Raw genomic sequence first — 24,047 nt, 5'->3', positions numbered from 1 at the left:
TTTCAAACAACAATATTATCCCCTTTTCAAAGTAGTTCCCTTGGGCAGCTATACACCAGATGCCAGTTGTTCCTACTCCTGCTAGCAGCGCTGGAAGGCTTCAACTGGTAGGACTTTTAACTGGTCGGTCACAGTCTTTTGAATGTTCTCCAGAGTTCCAAAATGACGTCCTTTTAAGACATGTTTCAATTTCGGGAAATGGAAAAAGTCAGAAGGACTCAAATCAGGTGAAAAAAGGGGGGGGGGTTGAGGAACCATACGAATGCGTTTTGAGGTCAAAAATTCTCTGATGGAAATGGCCGTGTGACACGGGGCGTTGTCATGATGAAGCATCCACTTGTCTGCAATGTCTGGTCTCACGCGAATCATTCTTTTCCTGAGCCTTTCAAAGACACCTTTTGTAAAACATTTGGTTAACAGTTTGTCCTGGAGGAACAAATTATTTATGCACGATACCCTTACTGTCAAAAAACAAATCAGCATGATTTTGATCTTTGATTTGCTCATTTGACATTTTTTCGGTCGAGGAGATGACGGAGTGTGCCACTCTTTGCTTTGCCGCTTTGTTTCAGGATCGTACTCAAATATCCAGGATTCATCACCTGTAATCATACGATTGAAGAATTCTCGAATTCTTGGTCGTTGTCAATCCTTTCAAGAAGATCAACGCACACGTTTCTTCGATTGTCCTCCTGTTCCGTTGTGAGGTTTTTCGGCACCAATTTCGCACAAACCTTTCGCATATCCAAATCGTCTGTCAAAATTCGATGTACGGTGAAAGTGTTTCAATTTAACGGTTCACTCTTAAACGACGGTCTGATCTCACAAGAACCCTCACACGCTCAACGTTTTCGTCAGATTTTGAAGTTGAAGGTCTCCCTGAGATAGGTTGATCTTCAACGTGTTCTCGGCCTTCCAAAAATGATTTGTGCCAGCGGAAAACTTGTGCTCTTGATAAGCAATGTCACACTCGCGGATTCCCCAAGTTTGACATAAAACTTGAATGCACAACGTTGTTCTAAATTCCGATGCTCCATTTTCGTAACAGAACAAAAACTAACTTCACTGATGGCGCTGTCAAAAATAATGTGTTAGTTGAACGGAGTTGAAACTCGTACTGAGCATGTGGAAGGGATGAACAAACCGGTCTAGCACAGACCGGTAGACACACCGTTGCCAGATCGCTCGCAGCGTTACCAATCTCATTACTTTTCTCACACACCTCGTATTTATAAAATATCAAACAAATTTTCAAACATTTACTATACAAAGTAACGAAATAGTGAAGTTTTTATTTCATTTACTTAATTATCATAATTTTTGACAAACGTTTTTATATGAGATTCTTCATTCGAGCCATAACTGATAATGTAAATGGCAAATTTGAAACCAAAAAAAACTTCCGAACCAAGTTTTTGTCATTTTTTTATGTCAAACGGCTACCGGATTTGTCAATCTGCGACTCCAAAAACTCCGCCTAGCCGTATTGTAGATTTTGCAATTTTTTACACCCGAATCCTTAATTTACCCTTGTACGGGGGATGTTTGCAAAAGTAATGGTGGAATATTGTATTGTAACCCGATTTTAGTAACTATACAAAATTTCATCAATCGACAATGTCAGGAAGTATATTAAATTAAGGATTTAAGATTTAAGGACAAACATGAAAAAAATCCCTTTCGGCACGCCGGAAGGCGGAGGTAGATTTTACCGGTGCTAAGAAGGGGATAAAAAAGATTTCCTCGTTATAGTTAAGTAAAATTTCAAACAAGTTTACTCAATACGACAGTGGCTGCATGTGAAAAAAGTTTCACATGTTTAGCATACGACAAGCCCCATCTTTTTACAATTCCAGCAACATTCTGGTCATCCCTTGCCGTAGGGGTTGGTCATATCAAAAACTGTTTAGGAAAAACGTTTTAGGTAATATTTAGAGAACTAACCACCACTATAAAATTATTCGATATTGTGCCTATTAAGGGAAGTAAAATATTTTTTGTCTTCGAAACCCCATTTTTTCCACCCATTGAGTCGATGGTTGGTGATATCAAAAAAATTTACTTACATAGGTTTTAGGTCGTTATCCAAAAAAATAGTAGGAACTTTAAATGAATTCGATATTTTACTTAAAAAGAAACTTTTAGCAACATTTTTTTTAAGTTACCCCTATGGTCCGATTTTATTAATTAACAAACTCGACCGAGATTTTGGGTCGTTATATTTTATGTATCAATTTAAAAGTGATTGGCGCAAAATTACGGCAGTTATCGTGTTCACAAGTAATAATATATATGTATATATAAACCTTTGAACTGACGGTGGTTTTGGGGTCTGGGGGATGTGAAACGCGAAGATATGTCGAAATTTTTCGGAAGTCGAATCATGGTACTCATTACAATAGGTAGTTTTCTTATGAAATTACCTGAAAAAACAGTGTGTTAAAGAAAAGCAAGAAAAGAAAGATGGAAGATAATTTTTTCCGTTTTTTTAACTATACAAGCGCCTATATAATTCTTTCGTTTCTCAAAATGAGAAACAGTTTTTTTCATGATTTTCAGGAAATTTATACACTATTTTTTAATATTTTTAAACAATTCTCTTTTAAATTTCCATTTTTTTTTTGTTAGGGATCACTTCTTTGTAAATAATTTTTTCCTAAACTTTCCTCAAGTAGTAGTAAGGAAGACCCTAAAAATAAAAATAAAATTTTTTTATTCAAAATTTGGGAATTTTTATGCTTAAATATAATTTTGGTAATCATAACTTAATCGGCATAGCCTGCAAATAAATTAATTTTTATTTATTTATTTATTTTAGGTTATCACACAAAACTTTTGTGGTCAAAAGCCAAGCTTTAAAAACGTATTTTTTAGATGTAATTATCGAAAATACAACCCCGGACTCTAGAATGATAAATACTTCAAAAATCGAAGGATACATTGAAATACTCGATCATTCTGATGTGGCGTTAAACGAATCGAAGCAGACAGAACAAAGATATAAAGAAACATGGCAACCGCAAATAAAACATCTGGATTTAAAATGTAATAAAGAAAAAAATGAAACGGATTATATAGATACAATGACAGTATATCGAAATTTTGATTTCAAGGTATCAATAGTTTTAGTTTAATAAATGAACTTTAGAATAAAATTACGATTTTATTGTAAAATTAAGCTAAAACGGTAGGTGAAAAATTATCTTCTAAGACATCGAAGTATTAGAACCGAAAGGAAGTATGACATGAGTTATAAAACATTTCCACCTTTTTTTTATAATACCTATTACATCTGTTATCTATTATCTGATATATAAAAAACAAAGATTAATCATTCAGTCGTTTCCGATCCCTGGCGATTCCATTGGCATATTCCTGGTAGTTTTTACGGGAGGTTTGCCACTGCCTTTTCCCATTGTGGTTAATTGAAACCCAACCACTAAAGAATAAGGGTATCCACGATCTAGTATTCAAATCCGTATAAAAGTAGGATTTGAACTAGAACTCTCGACTTCGAAATCAGTTGATTTGCGATGACAAGTTCACCACTAGACCAACCCCGTGGGTTATTTAAAAAAAATTTTTTTTTTGTTTTTCTGGGCGAAAAACGATTCAGCGTTATCATCAACTGATAAGGTTTCAAAAATTATGTAAAAAAAATAAAATTCACGATTAGAAATTCAAAAGAAACGCCCAGAAAACAAAACATGTAATATAAAAACAAAACAATAATACAAAAAAAAAATTAAAACAAAATGAAAATCAAAGGATAAATTTAAAAACAAAATCAAAACAAACTATAATATTAAAATAAAGACAAAACAAAACTTAAACTAAATGTTAAAACACAGAAACATACAACTACCACAAAAAAACTACTGTATTAAAATATGTGTAAAATATTAGCAACTCGAAAAAATAAAAACACCCGGTCTACAACTTCTTTATTATTGCCCAGGATTTGACGAAAATTCCCGGGAAATTTAAATTTACGACGCAAGGCCGCATATCGTATACTTTCCACAAAAATGTGGGTAAAGTCAAGCGGCAGTTGCATCGCATGCATACAGGTGCGTTTACTGTTGACATCAGATACCCATGTGTAGCTCTCGCATGGCCTATCCGCAATCGGCAGAGGACCACTTCCTCTCGGCGAATTTTCCTGTGGGAAGAATCCTATGGCAACACAGTATCTTTGATATAGCGAAGTTTGTTGTCAACTGTGGTGGTCGTCTTGCCAGCTAGTGCGAAGTGCGTGTTTGACATAGTTAATAAAGTCAGATGTGTAACACGGGTAGTGAAGGATGGTTGACTACATGCGTCTTTAGCAGCGGAATCTGCACGTTTCTTACCCGGAATCCCCATATGACTAGGTGGGTTATATGTCGTGAGTTATATATCTGAGATAATATATACATATAAATCTAGTGGTTTCTGTGAGTGTTACTGACAGACTCCAATAACAGGGTTGGGATTCAATTAACCACACATCTCGGGAATGGTTGACCTGAGACTGTACAAGACTACACTTCATTTACATTCATATATATCATCCTCTGAAGTAATACCTTACGGTGGTTCCGGAGGCCAAACAGAAAAAGAGAAAGTAAGAATACTGTACGTTGATTTTTTTTCGTCGAACAAAAGAACAGAAAACCGTGAATTTTGCCTATTACAGCTACCTCTTACGGAATACCTGAAGCCAGCCTAGATGTCGAAACGCATCGATTGTACGCAATGCCATCTTGCTTCACGACAAAGCGCGACCCCTCCTCACCACCCATTTAACGAATGAAACACTCTCCTTGGTAACATTCCGTCCTTCAGTTCTTGCGATTATCATTTGTTCTGCCCGTTCAAGGACGCAGTAAGTAAATATCATTTTACGACCGATGAGGAGATTGAAGAATTTATTCGTAATTGGCTCGCAGCACAACCAAAAGAATTTTAAAAATGGATATTGAAACCTTTCAAAACGCTGGCAAAATGTATGGATGTTCGTAAGACAATGTTAAGAAAATTTAATACTCATTTTGTTAATTTTTTGTACATAAATTATTTCTGCGGACGTATGATCATTTATAATCGAACAACTATCGTAACGTAAACACGCGCTAAACGTTTACCAACAATAAATTATTTTATTGGTCTAAAAAGGTTCCCTCTTATCTGTGTTGATTTTTTTTTCAAAATTATGACAAAAGAATTTATTACATAGGTTTTACATTTTTACAATGTATTTTGCTTCCAAAAAAAAGAAAGACTTATTTATTCTTTCTGACTAGTTTAATTATTTTTATTGATTTACAACATTAATTGAACAATATATTATTTCAAGTGAACAGTGACAGATAGGAGCTAAAATTAGTGGGGGAGCTGCTCCAGAAAATGTTTACCTAGGCCTTTTAAAGGTCGTGGTTTTTGTTTTTTTTTTTGTAAAATATAAGAACCGAAAAAAATGAATCAAAGAGAACAGCTGGAAGCAGGATAATAATATAATTCTACGCTTTATCACACTTAAGAATATGGACACGGTTAAAAACCGTATTCAGTTAAATATATATATTTGAATAAATAATAAAATGTCAATAGAAATATTATTTAGTATTATTAAATAATAACTTAATAAAATATCAGGTTAAAAACACTACAGTCCAACGGTGCTTAATTTAAATTTCTATGAACACAGAAACAAATACATAATTAGTATTTACTAATTACCTTCTCTTTTCCCCTTCCAGCGTGTTTTTGGACAGATCTGGCAATCAAAGAGCTTTTGCTTTTCGCCATCTTATGATCACTACTGAAAAGAACAACCGCTTTCATATCCCTTCCACCGACTAAACTAGAAAAGGAAACAAACAAGGAACGTTCCATACACACGCGGAGTAAAAAAAAAAAAAAACCACTTCCACCAGCACGCCAAGGTGCAACAGTGCTCTATCTACCTCGCAGCTTCGCGTGCAGCCTCTTATGTGCGCATGCGCACAACAGGCAAACACCACGCTGTTGGAACTGTGAAGCGCACAGTTCTATACAAAGATTTTTGTATATTTTTCATAAATCGGGAGATGGCTACTGACATCAAGCTTAAGGATTATATATTGTACAAGTATACAGTAAGAATTAAGGAAAAAAGGACTCATTATATTAAATGTTATCGATAATATCAAGTGAAATAGGGGGTGCTGCAGTTCCACAGTGCCTATTCCACAGTTCCCTTGCCGCCACTGCAAGTTAATTAAAAATAGTAATAACTAGTTTATAGATAAATCAACGACATTTATTAATATACAAATATATATTAATATAATATCATAAAAAAATTTAACTATTTAATTAATACATAAATAATATTAGACATTGTGAAATAAAATCGTTTTAACCGAGATGAATATTAATCATTTTTTACTCTTAAATTCTAAATGATAATATCATTTAGAGGAAAAAAGGAAATCTTAAGATGGAAAGAACAAAAGGAAAATCACTGATTAAGGAAATCATCATTAAAAGAAAGGAAACATCCCTATTAAAAAGTAAAATTATTAATAGATAAGAGAATCATATTCCTTATTAAAACAGATGTTTTATGGGGAATAAAATATTTGTTTCCAACTGCATATTTAAAAAAAAAACTAATCGCACAACAAACTTATTGTAAAAATATAACAAGAATAAACCTTTCTTAACAAAATAATCTATTAAATCCTGTAAAGAAATCGATGGTATAAACTTCCCACGCTAACGAGTTTTTTCACAGTTGATTGAAGCCAAGTTTAGATGCTGTTAAATTAAAATTTCATTTCTTTATTATATTAGAAACTATAAACAGCTCTTTAAAAATAAAAACATACGAGGTCTGTAAATAAGGTAATGAGACTAGTTTTTTTTGGGCAGCCAAATTGGCAACACAGTAAAGTTACTAGTAAACATACGGTTATATGAACAGCTGAATGATATTAGGTATCAATATTTTTAGTCTATTGTTGCCACGTGAAATGTAAACAAATTTTTCGTGAAACGAGTTTTTGTTGTTCGTTACAAAAACGAGTGATCTAATTATGAACAACATTGTGCAATCGTTGTGCAATCAACAGGATGAGAATGCTGCTGAAACTTTTTCAAAATTGAAAATGGCGTATGGAGATGACACTCTTGTCACGAGCCCAAGTTTTTAGCTGGTTTAAAGCATTTTCAGACGGTCGGGAATCAGTTGCGGACTATTCACACTCTGGAGACCGTTAACGTCAAAAAGTGACGACAATGTTGAGCGAATCATAAACTTGATACGGTACAACCGGGGATTAACTGTCATAATGATTACAGAACAATTGAATTGTACCGAGCACAGTCCATCAAATTTTGACAAACGAATTGGACACGAAAAAGGTTTTTACAAAATTGGTCCCAAAAAGCATCACTGTTAAACAGAAAAACAAGAGGGTGGAAGTGTGTCGTGATTTTCTAGAGCGAATTGAAACCGATCCTGATTTTCTAAAAACAATGTTAATACTGGTGATGAATCTTGGATATTTGAATACGACCTAGAACAAAACTCCAGAGCGAGGAGTGGCACACTTCAAACTCACTACGTTCCAAAAAAACAAAAATGAGCAAATCAAAACCATGCTAATCTGTTTCTTCGATATTAATGGCACTGTCCATAAGAAGTTTTTGCCTACAGAACAAACTGTAAATCAATATTGTTTACTGAGAAATTCTTGAAAGACTGCGTAAAAGAGTTACCCGCTTGAGACCAGCCATCAAAGACAACCTGGATGCTGCTTCATGACACTGCACTCTCAATTAAAGAGTTTTGGCAAAGAAAAACATTCCTGCAGTTCCTCAACCACCTTATTCACCTGACTTGTGTCTGTGTGACGTTTTCCTGTTTCCGACTGTAAAAAATCACCTCAAAAATTAACCGACTATCTGAAGGATATTCCGGTTTCTGAGTTCCAACACTACTATGAAGAGTAGGAAAACCGTTTGAAATGTTGCGTGGCTTCCCAAGGAAACTATTTCGAAGGTGATAGTCCATGAAGTTTTTCTGAACCAGTCTCATTACTATATCTGTAGACCTCGTACTTCATTTAGAATTCATATAGATAATAATTCCCCTTCTGAGTTTACCGGTATAGAAATATATACAATATATTGTCAAACAAGAGAAAGAATTCCATCCTTTTGCTTTATACTCGCAGTACTGTTTTTTTTTTTATCAGCAAGTAATTTACAAATACTGTATACTTCTGAATTAAAAATAAAGAATAGTTTTCTATTGGAATAATGAAATCCAATATATATCTAGCATCAAAGGTATATATATTAAGTAAAAAATTACTTTTAGGAGTAGAGATCTGGACGGTTAGCTAACCTGTGTTTATAACTGTATCACACAAGCAAAAATATGTTTTATTACGAAGAAAAAGTAATGGGAAATAATTTCACTATTTATTTTTCTTTCAAAGGTTACCACGAGATACTAGTTAAAAATTTTAAAGTAGTTATAACTGTTTCGTTACGGCATCTAACAAACAATATAATAATCTATCTCTTTTTACAGAAAAAATATGAAGCGACTAGTCTATTTTGGTCAAAAGAACTAGAACAAAGATTTCGTTCAGAAGTTTCAAATCGTGAACGTTTCCCTTTGAAGGTAAGTTTAATTGTAGTTTACTTTCGATTGAATATACATTTATTTAAAAGTCAAAATTATTATTAGGATTTATTTTTCAACGGATGCGGCAATAGAACATGACAATTTTCAATGAGCAGTGACAGAAAAATATGAAGACAAATGTGAGAAATATGTCGGATAACAGTACCTTCTTATTTGTATTCGGTGCCAACAGGTAAGCAACATCATGGATAATTACTCGAAGCAAAATCGCGTATTCGCTGGGAACGCATTTATTCCGGGGCAGACTAAAAGTAAAAGATATAATAACATGTATAATAAATATATAATCTATATATATATATATAAAAATCGATGTTTGTTTGTCTGTTGTTCCAACTTAACTCGAGATCTACCGGACAGAATTGTCAAAAATTTTGCACACCTAAACTTTGAAGCCCTGCGGTGAACATAGGCTATTTTTTTTTGGACCTCCGACATAACGAAATTTAAAACACTTTATTTCTTCCTTATAGCTTATTTAATTTTCAAAATGACTTTGATTTTCAAGAAAAATTTAATTTTTACTAACATTTTTTTGAATTTGAAGCTGTTTAAAAAACATACATAAATAGCTGATTTTATTTATCATGTGGGTGTTACTAATTTAAAGTGTGTAGTATTTAACTGCAATCTTTTAAATTCTGTGATCTTTTTTCAAAACATCATACCGTGCCTAAAAGACATTCTTCAATCCGGGAGAAATACAAAAAAAGCACGTATGATGAAAACTGTTCGTGTGAAAACGAAAGACAGTCAAGATTGGAAAGCGACCGAATACACACAGCCCAATCTTGCTCGACTGAAACAACTGAGCAACGGGAAATGCGATTTGCCACCGTTACTGTATGTGTGACTGACTGCACCTGCCTCCGGTTACTTGGCTAATAAATATAAAATAAAAAGATTGACCACCGCGGGAAACGCAAGTAACCATATAGCGCAGCGAAGCTGCGACTGGGAGCTAGTATAAAATATAAAAATAAAATAAAAATATATGCAGAAATAATGTTCATTAACGCCTTATAAACTGTAATTATTTCATATAATTATTAGTATCTTGTCATATATATATATAATATATATGACAAAATATTATGTAATTTATTTTAAATTATGAATATGGATTTTTACCATTTATATTTTTTATTTTATTACTAACTGTGTACTTTCGATGCAACTATGATAAATATTTTATTATGGTTTTCCTTAATTTATCCAGGTAAGTCCTTGTGCAGTTCCTTTTTGTTATCTGCGTAGCAGCATACATACGTATGATTAAATCTATCCTGATTTAATCCTGATTATCCTGATTATCCTGATAATCCTGATTAAATCTAAATAATATTTTACTATTTGCCGATGAGAATAATATATTAATTTATCTCATCAAAAACTATATTATCATCCTTAGGTTATCAATAGTAGTGGAAAACGTAATTGTTGGTTGAATAACAAACAGTAGGGGACAAATATTTAATAACCTTTTTGAATTTTAAATTTAATAAATATCCTTTTGTGAAATTTTTTAATCGTAACATAAGCCAAATTTTATAAAGTTTTAAAACAAGGAATATCTTAGCTCATTATGAACGTAAAACACCGGAGAAATCAGCTTAGGCCAATGTCTAGAAACTATTCAAAGATTGAATTTATTAGAAACCCAATTTAAAACAAAAAATCTATCTATAAAAAAAAGAATTTTTTTATGCACAAATTTTATTGTTAATAAAGAATACTCATCTAAAAATAGTTTTTTTGAATCTAATTCATTAAAAAACGTTTTGTAAAAATTTTTTTATCATAATATGTATTAAACGGTTATTCCCTCGCTTAAATTTTGTTCACGGACGGGGATATCTTTTTGATTGGTTTAAGGTTCATGCTGTCTTTATCTTTCTTGAGATAAGTTTTCTTTATCAAACCCAATGGTTTCCAAACTTTTCCGAGTCGCGGCGCTCTTTTTCAATTGAAATTTTTCATGGCGCCCTACCCTAAGTAAAAGTATGACTACTCGTAAGTAAGAGACAAAAATTAATAAAACTCGTGTATCTTAATTTTTTTTTTTTTTTTACTTTATTAACATTAAATTAATAATTATAAATATCTTGGTTCAATTAATTATAAAGCTTTTACAATATTTCGCGGCGCCCCTTTGAAGAGGCACAGTTTGGGAATCGCTGATCTAACTCGTGTAAGAGGGAGCATGAATTTTCTAATTAGTTTGTTTAAATATCTTTACGTTATACGGAGATATTACATTTTATTGAAATATTATCTTATTTTTTATATAAATTTTTACTTCAGTATCTTACTGGAGAAGATTTTTTAACAGTCCAAATGGCCATCTAGATTTACATTTTAAATAAAAAAATTGTTATTAACAGGTTTTTAAGCGTAACTTCAAATTCATTTCAGTTGCTGTTAAGCATAACTAGGACTTGAGTTGTACTTGGCCTTGTAAATCCGTTAATTTTGTATTATTTATTATTTCTAATTGTTGAAGACTTTAACAGTTATATTTTTTCTTTCATAATTAACTGTGCATTTTATAATGAATATTTTGATCAAGGTTTTAAACTAAAGTTTTCCTTAATCCTACTAGATATATGTTGGCATATTTAATTTTTTTTTTATCCGTAGAGTACCACATATATCCTTTCGTGACATGATATCTAGATAATGTATTATTTACGTACTGATGAGAAAAAAATACTTAAAATATTTATGTTATTAAATTATTCCATAATTTTTCTACGTATTAAAGTTTACATTATATTTGTTAACTCTTTTAAACCACCTGTTTATCTGTTTTTAAATTATCTACAGGTGTTTATTGTACCATTTTCTCATAACGATGCTGGTTGGGTAAGGACTTTTAGAGAATATTTTGAAGAAAAATCAAGACAAATTTTAAATAAAGTAGTTGAAAAATTGACCATGTACGATGAAATGAAATTTGTTTGGTCTGAAATTAGTTTTTTATCAGAATGGTGGAAAAGGTGAAAATATTTAAAACTATTTCTTTTCTTAATAATAATAATTTATACAGAAAAGTTATTTTTAAGAATCATAGTTATCTAAATATTTCTTTTCCAACTGTAAAATAAGTAAAAAGGAAATTTTGAAATAACTGTCACCACGTTAAAACTATTTTTTTCAGGTTTTATAGTTAAAAATTAAAATTACACTACATTAGGGTTTACATATCTTTTTCTTTCTTTTCCTGTTTAGCCTCCGGAAATTACCGTTCAGATAATACTTCAGAGGATGATATGTATGAGTGTAAATGAAGTGTAGTCTTGTACAGACTCAGGTCGACCATTCCTGACCGATGTGGTTAATTGAAACCTAACTATCAATAAACGCCGGTATCCACGATCTAGAATTCAAATCCGTATAAAAATAACTGACTTTACCAGGACTTGAATGGTGGAACTCTAGATTTCCAAATCAGCTGATTTATGAAGACGCGTTCACCACTACTAGATCAACCTGGTGGGTTAAAGGAGGGTTTACGTATCGATTTCATTTAACAGACTTCCTCTTCTTTCTTTATAACACCATTTTCTAATTCATTTCCTCCATTTCTTCAATATATTCTACCCACCTATCGACTTTGCCTTTCGTATTATAAATCGGCGTACCATCTTTGTTTAACATATTATTAGATTTTAATTTATATACCCCAAAATTTTCCTTAACTTCCTTTGTACTCTGTCTATTTTAGCAATGTTCATTATTTTTTCCACTTCTGAACACTTTTCTTTAATCCACTCTTCTTTCACTAATTTGCACTTCCTATTTATAGTATTTCCTAATTGTTGATAGTTACTTTTATTTTCTTCATCACTAGCATTCTTATATTTTCTACGTTTATCCATCATCTGCAATATATCGTCTGAAATCCAAGGTTTTCTATCAGTTCTCTTTGTTTCGCTTAAGTTTGTTTCTGCTGATTTAAGAATTTCCTTTTTAACATTATCCCATTCTTCTTCTACATTTTCTACCTTATCTTTTTTACTCGCATCTCTTGCAATGTCCTCCTCAAAAATCTTCTTTATAAAAAATCTTCTTTATAAAAAATCTTCCTCAAGCTTCTCTAAATTCCACCAATTCATTTGACACCTTTTCTTCAAGTTTTTAAACCCCAATCTACATTTCATTATCACTAAATTAAGGTCACTATCAATGTCTGCTCTAGGGTAAGCTTTGTACTCGACGAGCTGATTTCTAAATCTTTGCTTAACCATGATATAACAAAGATCTGATACCTTGCAGTATCACCTGGCTTTTTCCATGTGTATATTCTTCTGTTATGATTTTTAAACTGTGTGTTGGCAATTACTAAATTACACTTCGTGCAAAACTCTATAAGTTGCTCCCTTCTTTCATTCCTTTTGCTTAGCCCGTATTCACCTACTATATTTCCTTTCTTGCCTTTTCCAATGCTTGCATTCCAATCTCCAACTATTATTAAATTTTCATCCCCTTTGATGTATTTAATTCATCAATTCATCAATTTCTTTGTATACACACTCTACCTCATCATCATCATGGGCATTTGTAGGCATAGAGATGTTAACAATTGTTGTCAGTTTAGGTTATTAGTTTATCCTTATTACAATGATTCTATTGTTATGCATTTTGAAATACTCTACTCTTTTCCCTATCTTCTTGTTCATTACGAAAGCTACTCCTGCCTGCCCATTATTTGAAGCTGTGTTAATTATTCTAAAATCACCTGACCAAAAGTCGTTTTTCTCTTCCCACCAAACCTCACTAATTCCTACTACATCTACATTTATCCTATCCATTTCCCTCTTTAAATTTTCCAATATACCAACCGTTTTTAGACTTCTAACATTCCATGCTCTGACTCGTAGAATGTTATTTTTTAATTTTCTGGTGACCCTCTCCTTAGTAGTCCCCACCTGAAGATCCGAGCAGGGAACTAGTTTATCTCTGGAATATTTTACCAAGGAAGGCGCCTCCATCTTTGTTATGTGAAAATGCAGAGAGCTAGATTTTTTGGGGGAAAATGTAGCTGTAGTTTTCCATTGCTTTCAGCTGCACAGTACTCAGAAGATTGAGTGATGCTGATATGGCTGTTTAAGTCGTTCTGACCTACGCCCTTAACAACTACTGAAAGAGCTGCTACCCTCTTTCAGGAATCATTCCTTAGTCTGGCTCTCAGTAGATACCTCTCCAATATGGTTGTATCTTTGGTCCAGCTATTTTGTATCACTGAGCACTCAAGCCCCCTCACCATCGGCAGGGTCTTATGATTCATAGAGGGAGACTGAAATGATAAAAACTTGAAAATTTTCAGGTAGTATGCTGACAAATGGATGAAAAAAACTGATAAAAATTAAAGTAAAGAAAAAGTTTTACCTCTGTAAACAATTATTTTGGAGAAAGGAAGCAGCAGTTTTAAAGCCATCAGGTGTACTTCAAACTGTTTCTAACATATCATGTAGAGATTTAGGTTGCAAAAAGGCAGTAGACTAAGGGAATTTTTTAAAAGTGTGATAGAAAGCCAAAGAAAGATTGTGGGAGGAATGTAGATGTAAGGACTCACATATATAGAAGATGTGCCAGACAGGATGGGGAGTGCACGACTACGCCAATCTCATCATGTTAAGAGAACGGCGGAAGAAAGAAGAGCATTGAAAATGTTAGTTGGATGGTAAATGGGAAGATAGGGAACAACAATTGACTAGATAGATTTAAGAAATACATTATAAGTAAGGAATAGAAGTAAAAAGTATTATTAAGAATTAGGGACAGAATAAAATTGTAATCAATGATCCAGTCACTTGACCCAGGATGCTAAATAAGAAGACAAAAATAATAAAGACCGAAGATTGGTTGGAAGTAACAATAAAAGGATTAAGTTTTATAATAGTTTTAAGAAGCTTTACTCATTGTGCTTTCATCTGCATTTACAGCCAGACAAAAGCAATCACTAATAAATTATTACACCACCACTGATCTCTCTGTCAATGAAAAAAAAATCTCTTGTGTAATACATTGCAAAAGTTATAAGAATTAAAAAAAACCAACTGAAATTAATTTGTCCATATGTTAAGACTTATGATGTGGCCAACAGAGTGTACAGCACCCATTGTTGAATGAATGAGTCCTGTACACTATACTGCAGTTGTTTTATTAGTAAAAATGTAAAATGTTGCACATACTGTTTATTATAATTAATATTATGTTTATTGCAGTACAGATATGCAAACACGAAATTATTTTATTGACTTAATTACATCTGGAAGACTAGAGATATTAGCAGGAGGTTGGGTTATGCCAGATGAAGCTTGTACTCATTTTTATTCTTTATTAAATCAACTTACAGAAGGTAAAAATAACTATTTTATAATGAAAACACTTAATTAAGATACCAACTATAGGAATATAAGTTAATTAGTAAAAGAATTTTCATTAATTTCAATAGGAATTATAATAAAATTACCAACAGAAATAATCTAAAAATAAAAAAAAACAATTCCCATAGATAAAATATTATTGCATATAGGTAAACAAATTGGAAATCATAAAATTAGAAAATGATTTAAGATTGTTTCTAATGTCTTGCCAAATATTTATATTTTAGAAGGAATTAGGAAATTCGAGTTTATCTAATAGATACTTTAAAAATTAGATACTATGTGGAGCTACTGGATAGAAAACAGATTAACAATCACTAGATAAAAATCTCAACTTGATGTACAAAGCAGGCTGCCTCACTAGAAACAATAAAGATGCAGCAACTGAGTCTGGCAACCTCAACTCCAGCAGAGTTTTATCTAAATCCATAAAATTGAAAGTAGAGAGGAAGTAATCAAAACATTGAGAAACACCAATTAAAAAATTATTTTCTTAAATACTGACACCTTATTTGGTGTCCGTAAATATAATCTATGTAGATCAGTAAATTAAACATTATATCATTTCCATGTTAAATAATTAAAAATAAATTTATAATTTATTCCCCTCCAAAAAAAAATGCCTTTTTATCAGACTAGATAACTATTTTATGTTATAGATACAAAATGTCAGCCTACCTGAAAGCACATTATTACATTTCAATTTCTATTTTTAGTAAATTACATAACAATAACTAAACGATCTAACTAATTTATTTGAAATCAAATTAAATCCTTTTGTAAGGCAATTAAAACCTTTATTTTTTTATGTACCACCTTATTTAATTAATATATATATATAGCAATCATTACTATTATTTCAAAGTTACTATTATTTTAATAATAAATGGACAATAACCATTTTTTAACATTTTTATTTAATTTTAGAAGAATGGATGGTTTTACTTTCGATTGCATGGTATGAGTGAATTTGACGTGAATGAGGAGTAGGAAAAAAACATTCACTTAATCTGGGGTTCAATATATATATATATATCTCTTTTATCTCTTTCGACTTTTCCCTCTTATCACTTTCTGATTTTCCCTTTCTCCCCGCGTGTAAATCGGTCCAGTAGTTTTTTAGTCTACAGCATATATGCTTTTAAGTCCAACAGATAGCGCTGTTTAAAAAAAGAATGTTTTTACCTGTCACAGGTGTGACATCTTAGGTATATAAGTAGTAGGTATATAAAAACATGCAACCTATTCGAATGCAATGTTGTGTCAAAATTTCAAAGTAATCTGTGAAGAACTTTCGGAGATCTAAGACTTGAACAAATGAACATTTATATTTTTATTTTTATAGATATATAGGCCTATGTATAAAATTTTGTGGTTCAAAAATCACAAAAACTTTTAAATCAATTTCATTGAAATTTAGATATGCTGTAGTAGTGTATCTGAAGTTCTGCATGTGGAAATTGAATAAAGATTGGTTGAGTCATTCTTCAGTTACGTTCAATTTAAGATTGAAAAAATTTAAGCAGGGCAAGTGTGATTCGTTAGGATGCTGCAAGTTGGAACAATATTAAACAAAATTTAGAAAAAATATTAAAATCAAATTAAATTAATAAAAAATCTGTTTTCATGTGCAGAACTGTGCAAGATTTTTTTTACTGTGTAATACTGTTCCAATCAAAATTTTGAAATATTTCTTATGTTAAAACCTGAATAAAACTAAAAAATACTGATAATTGTTAAGAAATTGACAATAAAGAACTAATATATCAATAATTTTAACAGGCAAGACATGTTTTACAATTAGCTTTACACTGTAATTTTAAATACATCTTTCTACCTAACTTTAAAAACACACACATACACATGCACACATCCACTTCCCCCACACACACACACACTAGAAAACTAATTCATTAAATAAAATAAAGTTATATTTTTTTCTAACATTTCATTTTTTATTCAGGTCATCAGTGGTTGAAAAACAATCTGAAAATAAAACCACGAGTGGGATGGTCAATCGATCCATTTGGACACAGTACAACAATGGCATATATATTAAGTGTATCTGGTATAAAAGACGGTACCGTTATACAAAGGGTTCATCATAACTGGAAAGATTATTTTGCTAGAACAAAAGCAGGTGATTTTTTATGGAAACAAAAGTGGGATACATGCAGTAAAAATAATATAATAACGCATCATCTGCCATTTGAAATTTATTCAGCAGTAAAATCATGTGGGCCACATAGATATGTCTGTAGTGAGTATGATTTTTATTTCAGTAATTCAACAAAAATAACTTTTAAAAATATAAAAGAACATTTAGAGATAATATTAAGCGAATATGGTAGATCTGCTTCATTATTTAAACACAATGTTGTAATGGTACCATTGGGCGATGATTTTAGATATGCAGATGATTACGACTGGGATGAACAATTTGGCAATTATAAAGCATTAATTGACTACTTATCGAGCGATAATTCCAATTATTATAATGCTGAAATAAAATTTGGTACACCAATAGATTATTTTAATGAAATCAAGAAAAGGTTACATTTTGAGAAAAAAAAATTACCTGTATTAGAAGGGGATTTTTTTCCATACAGTGATATGGGACCGAGCGGTTATGAATACTGGACCGGTTATTATACAACAAGACCTTATTGGAAGTCAATATGTCGTAAAGTTGAAGCTAATTTACGTTCGGCAGAAATATTATATGCTGTCGCTTTAATATATGAAAGACAAAGTAACTTCCAACATAAACAGTTACTTAACCTTTATAGTAAATTAATAATGTCTAGACAATTTTTATCAATATTTCAACATCATGACGGTGTAACTGGTACCTCAAAACATCGTGTAATGAATGATTACTTAAGTATGTTGTTGCATTCAAATATATTTTCTTTATCGATACAAGCAAGAGCGATACAAAGCTTATTATTTGATAAAACATTAGTAAATATGAACCTTGGAAGAAATACATTACCGTTAATTCTTTCACCGATATCAACCTTAAATCATTTAACAACATATAGTAAAGAATACAAAAATGAGTTACCGATCATCGATAAATATCCCAAAATAATTGTAATATTTAACCCGTTGGGATCATGGAGAGAAGATGTAATTAGATTAACTGTAACATCACCATATGTTGTAATAAAAGATTCAAATAACAAAGTTATAAAACATCAGGTAAATCCAATTTGGCATGAAAGTGAATATAATGAAAATGATAATGATACTACTGGTAGATTCAACAGAACTAGATTAAATGTAACAAATAATTCATACGAACTGGTTTTTATCATCGGTATAAATTCTCTAACTTTAAAATATTATACATTGGAAGTAATGGAAATGAGCAATTGTAATTTAAATAAAAATGAAGATGATAGGTCAACCATATTTATGTCTGAAGAATATATTACTGATGACAGTAATAACAATGATGGTTTATTTAAATATGAGATAATGCAAAGAAAAAACATAATAATTGAAAATCGAGAATTACTATTGTTAATCGATGGTAAAAATGGTTTTTTAAAATCGATACATAATAAATTAACAGATACAAAACTACACTGCGAACAATATTATAAAGTATATAAATCAAAACGTCATAAAAGCGGAGCATATTTATTCAAACCAGAATCATCCGAACAATTAAATTTTAATTTTAAACATGAAAAATTTATGGTGATGGTTATGGGTAAAATAACAACAGAATTTATAATGATATATGATAATTCATTTCGTAATGTTATAACAATATACAATACAAATGGACCGTTATCAAAAGTAATACATGTAGAGAATTATGTTGATCTAAGAAAGCCACCGTTTAAATTGAACGTTGAATTATGTATACGATTAAAAACAAATATCGATAATGGCAATCCACCATTATTTTATACAGATTCAAATGGTTATCAAATGATAAAACGTGTAGTAGTACCGACATTAGGTATTGAAAGTAATTATTATCCTATAACAACATCGATATACATTGAAGATAGAAAACAAAGATTTACAGTTTTAACAAAACAATCACACGGTGCGACATCAAACTGTAAAGGATCGATAGAAATAATGTTGGATCGAAGGATGCAAGATGACGATAACAAAGGTATGGGTGAAGGGGTATTGGATAATCAAATGACATCATTTGATTTTTGGTTGATTGCTGAAAATATTGATCAGTGTACCGGTGACAATAAATGTAATAATATGCCGAAATTATCATTATTAAGTGATCATTTATCTGATAATTTGATATATCCAACGAATATATTTATGAGTAATTTTGATATAGATAAAACATTACTTCCTGATGAATATAATCTGATAACGCACTCATTACCATGCGGTGTACATTTAGTAAATATGAGAATATTAACGCATCCAAATGTAGAAAATTTTCCGTTGAGTACAGTGTTATTAACCGTTCAAAGAAAAGGTTCATCCCCTACAATTTTAAGTAAAGAAAGAGGTAAACAGCAAATAATGGAACAGGAACAATATAAAAATGAACAAAATCAAGAGTATTTAATGTCCGCAGAAATAAAACGAAACAATAATAAAAATATTAATAAATTAATTAAATGTAAATTAATAGATCATAATTCATTAAGTGTATTTCATACTAACACAAGATTTTGTAATTTATCTGTTTGTGCTATAAAAAAAGTAACATTAACTGGTATAAAAGAAAAAAGTACTATTAAAGAATTATCAGCATTTGAATTAAATCCATTTGAAATGGGTTCGTTAAAAATAAATTTTAATTAAAAAAAGATTGTTTAAAGATTTTTATTTATGTTTTAAATATGATAAGCGATGGATTTTAAATTGTCTAACATAAAACAATCAAATTTGAGCTCATCTTGCCAGATTAATATTCAGATTTTTTTTATACAATTCACCAGATTTCATTAAATACATTTTTTAATTAAATTAAAAATAGCATATTTGAAGAATATAAATCACAGCCACAGTTGTCTTATCCAAATTTACATATTTTTGAATAAAACTTTTTAAAAAATACGAAGGATTGGGGTATTTTGTTTGATGATTACTTTATATCTCTAAGTCTATTGGCTGCAATAACCTATCCTCCACACCCTGAAAATGTTTAAACAGTTATGCAGTTAATTATTTATTCAGTTCTGGTGAATCCAGATTATTCACCCTCTTGGTTTTGAGACCTGATTCAGGTTCTACATTAGGGAGATGTTTGTGGGAAATTTTGATTGAAACAACGAGGGGCCTCCAGAGGGAAGTTGACATTTAAAAGTGGAATATTTAACATCCAAAATACATAAAATATGTATAAGAATAGTACATATCCATACATGTTTGTAAAGGGGCTCAAGTTCTGTTGATACAAACAATTTGAGAAAGAGGGAGCTGTGTGAGATAAAAGAGGAAGCGAAAAGGAGAGGGTATGAGAGTGATAAAAATACACCCATCTGAACTGGTAGATTACTCCATCATCAGTCCACTTGTTTAATATACGATTCAGTCAGTACCCTAATACTACTATCATACTTGATGCCACAAAATGAGTATTCAGTAGAACCGGGCAAGTATAAAAAAAAAAATATTAACATGAAATCATGTATTGATAATTCACATAGTCTGACAATGTTTCATTTCACAAAACCTAGGCTATTAAGAGATACAGTTTTCCTACTCTAGTACTGTTAAACATAACTTAAAATTATTTATTTTATATAAATAAAAAAGTAAATGTTTGTTTGTTCAAAATCTTAAATCTCCAAAAGTTCTTCACCAATTACTTTGAAAGTTTGACAAAACATTGCATTCGAATATGTGCATGTTTTTATATATCTACTATTCATATACCTAATTCATTTTACCTGTCACACCTGTGACAGGTAAAAACATGCTTTTTTAAGAAACAGCGCTATCTGTTGGACATGAAAGCAACATATGCTATACTAAATTATTTTACGATTCCATTTCAATGTTTCTGATATGTGTGTCTGCTATAAACTAAAAAAACCACTGGACCGATTTACACGCAGGTAAAAATCGTAAAAGGGAAATAGTAAAAAATTGGATAAGGGAAAAATCAAAAAAGGTAATATGAAGAAGGGAAAATGAAAAAAAAAGGAAAATGGGGAAAAGGAAAAACAGGAAATGCAAATGGAAAGTGGAAAAGAGAAAAAATGAAATGGGGAAAAGGTTAAATTTTGTGAAGTTACATAATGTTCATTATGTTAATGTTTTATCAAACTTTCAATTGTGTTCATTTAATCTATATTTATACTCATATCTAGCAATAGCGAAGCATTGCTGCTGGGTCTGCTAGTTTAAAATATATTTTTATAAAAATTTTATTAATGAATCCCTTTCAAGTTATGTTGAAATTATTTTCTACAAAATCTTTCAAAGACTAATTATGCATTACTTTCTTTCTAGTGGTACCATTGATAATCATTAGAGATTTAAAAAACCCTTTCTTATTAATCAAATAATATATATTTGATTTACCTTTTGCTTTCAAATTCCTTAATATCAACAAAACTTATCATCATTATGAAGTATTTCCGACTGAAGTATAATATCATCTTTTGGGTCTCCTTCAAAAAGTAAGGATAAGTTTCGTATTAGACACACGTAACTGCATTTGATTATTTGGGTTGTTACCTGAATTTTTTAAATCAGAAGTTGCTGAAAATAAGGTTCAAATATCTCAGAAGCTGCTAGGTACAATCATTTGGCATTGCTGTATGGTCCAGAGTTGGACTCTTTACTTCACATCAAAGTCGAAGAATTGAAATGAAGTTTATGTGTAGAGTGTTGGGTGTTTTATTGAAAGATTAAATCAGTAGTGGTGTGATATATCAGAAATTAGGAGTTGACGGTATTAGAAGCATGACTATAAAGAGTAGGTAGCAGTGAATGAGTTATACAGACAGAATGGACAGAAATAGGATTCTAAGGATTATTTGGGATTATAAAGCAGTTGGTGTGAGAAAAACAGAACGGCCAAAGAAGAGATGGAGGGAGCAGTTGTACGACTTGTGGGACTGACTGGTTGAGTCTGTGGTAATGGAACAGGGAGTATGGCCTACCCAAAACGTTCATGATAATGATAATTATGTATATATATATATATATATATATATATATATATATATATATATATATATACAGTGATTTAAGAAGAAAGTGAAATAATTTGGGGTCAGATTCTAGAGCTTGACAAAAGGAAAAAAAAACGTTCATACAAATATATGTCTGAAAATAACTAGTAAATGCATAAACTTTATTATCAAAACTGGCAGAGAATAAATTCTGGGAAAATTGATGTAATATAAAGCCTATGAAAAACAAAAAAAAAACTTTTATTATTAAAAACAAAATAGAACAAAACTTAAGAGAAAAATCTTACAAATTTATAATTTAACAAAGTTATTGTACTTGAAACAAAAAAACCTGTTTTCTATCATAAAAAATATGAAAAGGTTTTCAGTTTTATGTTGGATATCATGAAAACTACAGAAGATACAGTTCTGTTATCTATTTTATTTGATTTTTCAAAAACCAAAAGAAACCATCAAGTTTATCCCTTTAAATGCTTTAAAAATGTCAGTATAATCTCATTTCATGAGGGGAACTGAAATCAGGTGAAATATTTTGCTAACTGTAACTCGATAACAAAGTGCTTTTATTTTCCTTCCCTCCTGAATCACTGTACACACAACGCACGAGAAGGGAAATGAAACCCCTGTATAATGGGCCCTAAAAAGATGGAATTTTTTTATCAGAATGTGCATGGTCTTCATACTAAACAAGAATTTTTTGCTTCAGCTGATGGATCTGCATTTGATGTACTAACTGTGACAGAAACAGCATTTAATTATTCAGCATATTATTAAATTAAACAGCATATAGTTATTTTCCTAGCTACTGGAGTATATATCATGCTGAAAGGGACTATGAGCATACCAATAAACCACGTGGTGGTGGTTCTTTGTGGCTATCAGAAATTGAATACAGAGCTGCAGAAGAGAAGATTTGGAATTGGCAGCAGAAAGTATTTAGGTTGAGATGAAATCAAAGGACGGTAGTAATTTACTTTTAGGTAATCATTACTTCAGTCCAGATATAATTAATAACAATCAATGAGAGAGACATTATTTAACTTAAACTGCCAAGTACTTAGGATGGGTTATTTTAATATACTTAATATAGACTGGAAGCTAGCTGTATTACATCCCCAACACTCTGTTCTATGGTCAAAAAAAGGAGTCGATGATATTTGATTTTATGAATGACCTGAACCTGTGCCAACAACAATGAACCAAGAAGAGGAAAATCAATACTTGATGATTTAGTCCTGTCCAATTTTGTAGTGAATGTTGATTTGGAGAACAATGCGTTAGTAGAAGTTGATGCTCCACACGCTCCACTTCTGGTCACTGTGGAATTCGAAGAAGTTGTGACTGATTACATAAGAGAAAGCCTGGATTATAAAAAAAGAGTTGAGTTAGAAGGCAAAGATTTTATTCACAGAGACCTTCAGAGACGGGCTGACAGAAATGAAGATGAAGCCCTCTAATTTATTTAAATATGTCAATGCTATTTAAATACTAAGTTGACATATTTAAAAGTATTTTAAAGCTTTTAGATTTAAAAGAATTTAGATTCTGGAAGTTAATGTGGAAGATGTAGGGATGGCCATTAGTGAATTAAGGCCTGCCAGTTATGATAATATTGACCTTAATAGTTGTTAATGGTTTACGTGAGTTCATTGCTCCAGATCTTAAATTCCTTATTTTGTAATTTTATTTCACAGTAGTGAAAAAAATAGGAAAAGTCTCTCGTTAAACTTTTTTGTTTTCATGTCTACTAAAGAAGGAAGAAGAATAAAAGGATGAACTGATTAGATAGATCTGTTAAAAAATTAAAATGAACTACAAAATACCAAA

The 24,047-nt window shown here is 31.1% G+C and overlaps 2 protein-coding genes across 2 annotated transcripts in view; one reads left to right on the top strand and one right to left on the bottom strand.

The window, feature by feature from the left end:
- LOC142332503 (dynein axonemal heavy chain 1-like) overlaps positions 1-24,047 on the bottom strand; it is an 897,921-nt gene that overhangs the window by 143,434 nt on the left and 730,440 nt on the right. The gene's annotated exons all lie outside the window — the stretch shown is intronic.
- LOC142332428 (alpha-mannosidase 2-like) lies at positions 3,743-23,677 on the top strand (the record flags this gene model as incomplete). The annotated part of the gene is made up of 7 exons (XM_075378874.1): positions 3,743-3,790; positions 8,567-8,659; positions 11,510-11,682; positions 14,914-15,047; positions 17,039-18,482; positions 18,567-19,576; positions 23,472-23,677. Coding segments are annotated over 7 exons (3,108 nt in total), but the record flags the coding sequence as incomplete, so codon positions are not given.

Source organism: Lycorma delicatula, chromosome 11, assembly GCF_047948215.1.
Source record: "Lycorma delicatula isolate Av1 chromosome 11, ASM4794821v1, whole genome shotgun sequence".
NCBI lineage: Eukaryota > Metazoa > Arthropoda > Insecta > Hemiptera > Fulgoridae > Lycorma > Lycorma delicatula.
This window is presented reverse-complemented; position numbering and strand designations above follow the sequence as displayed.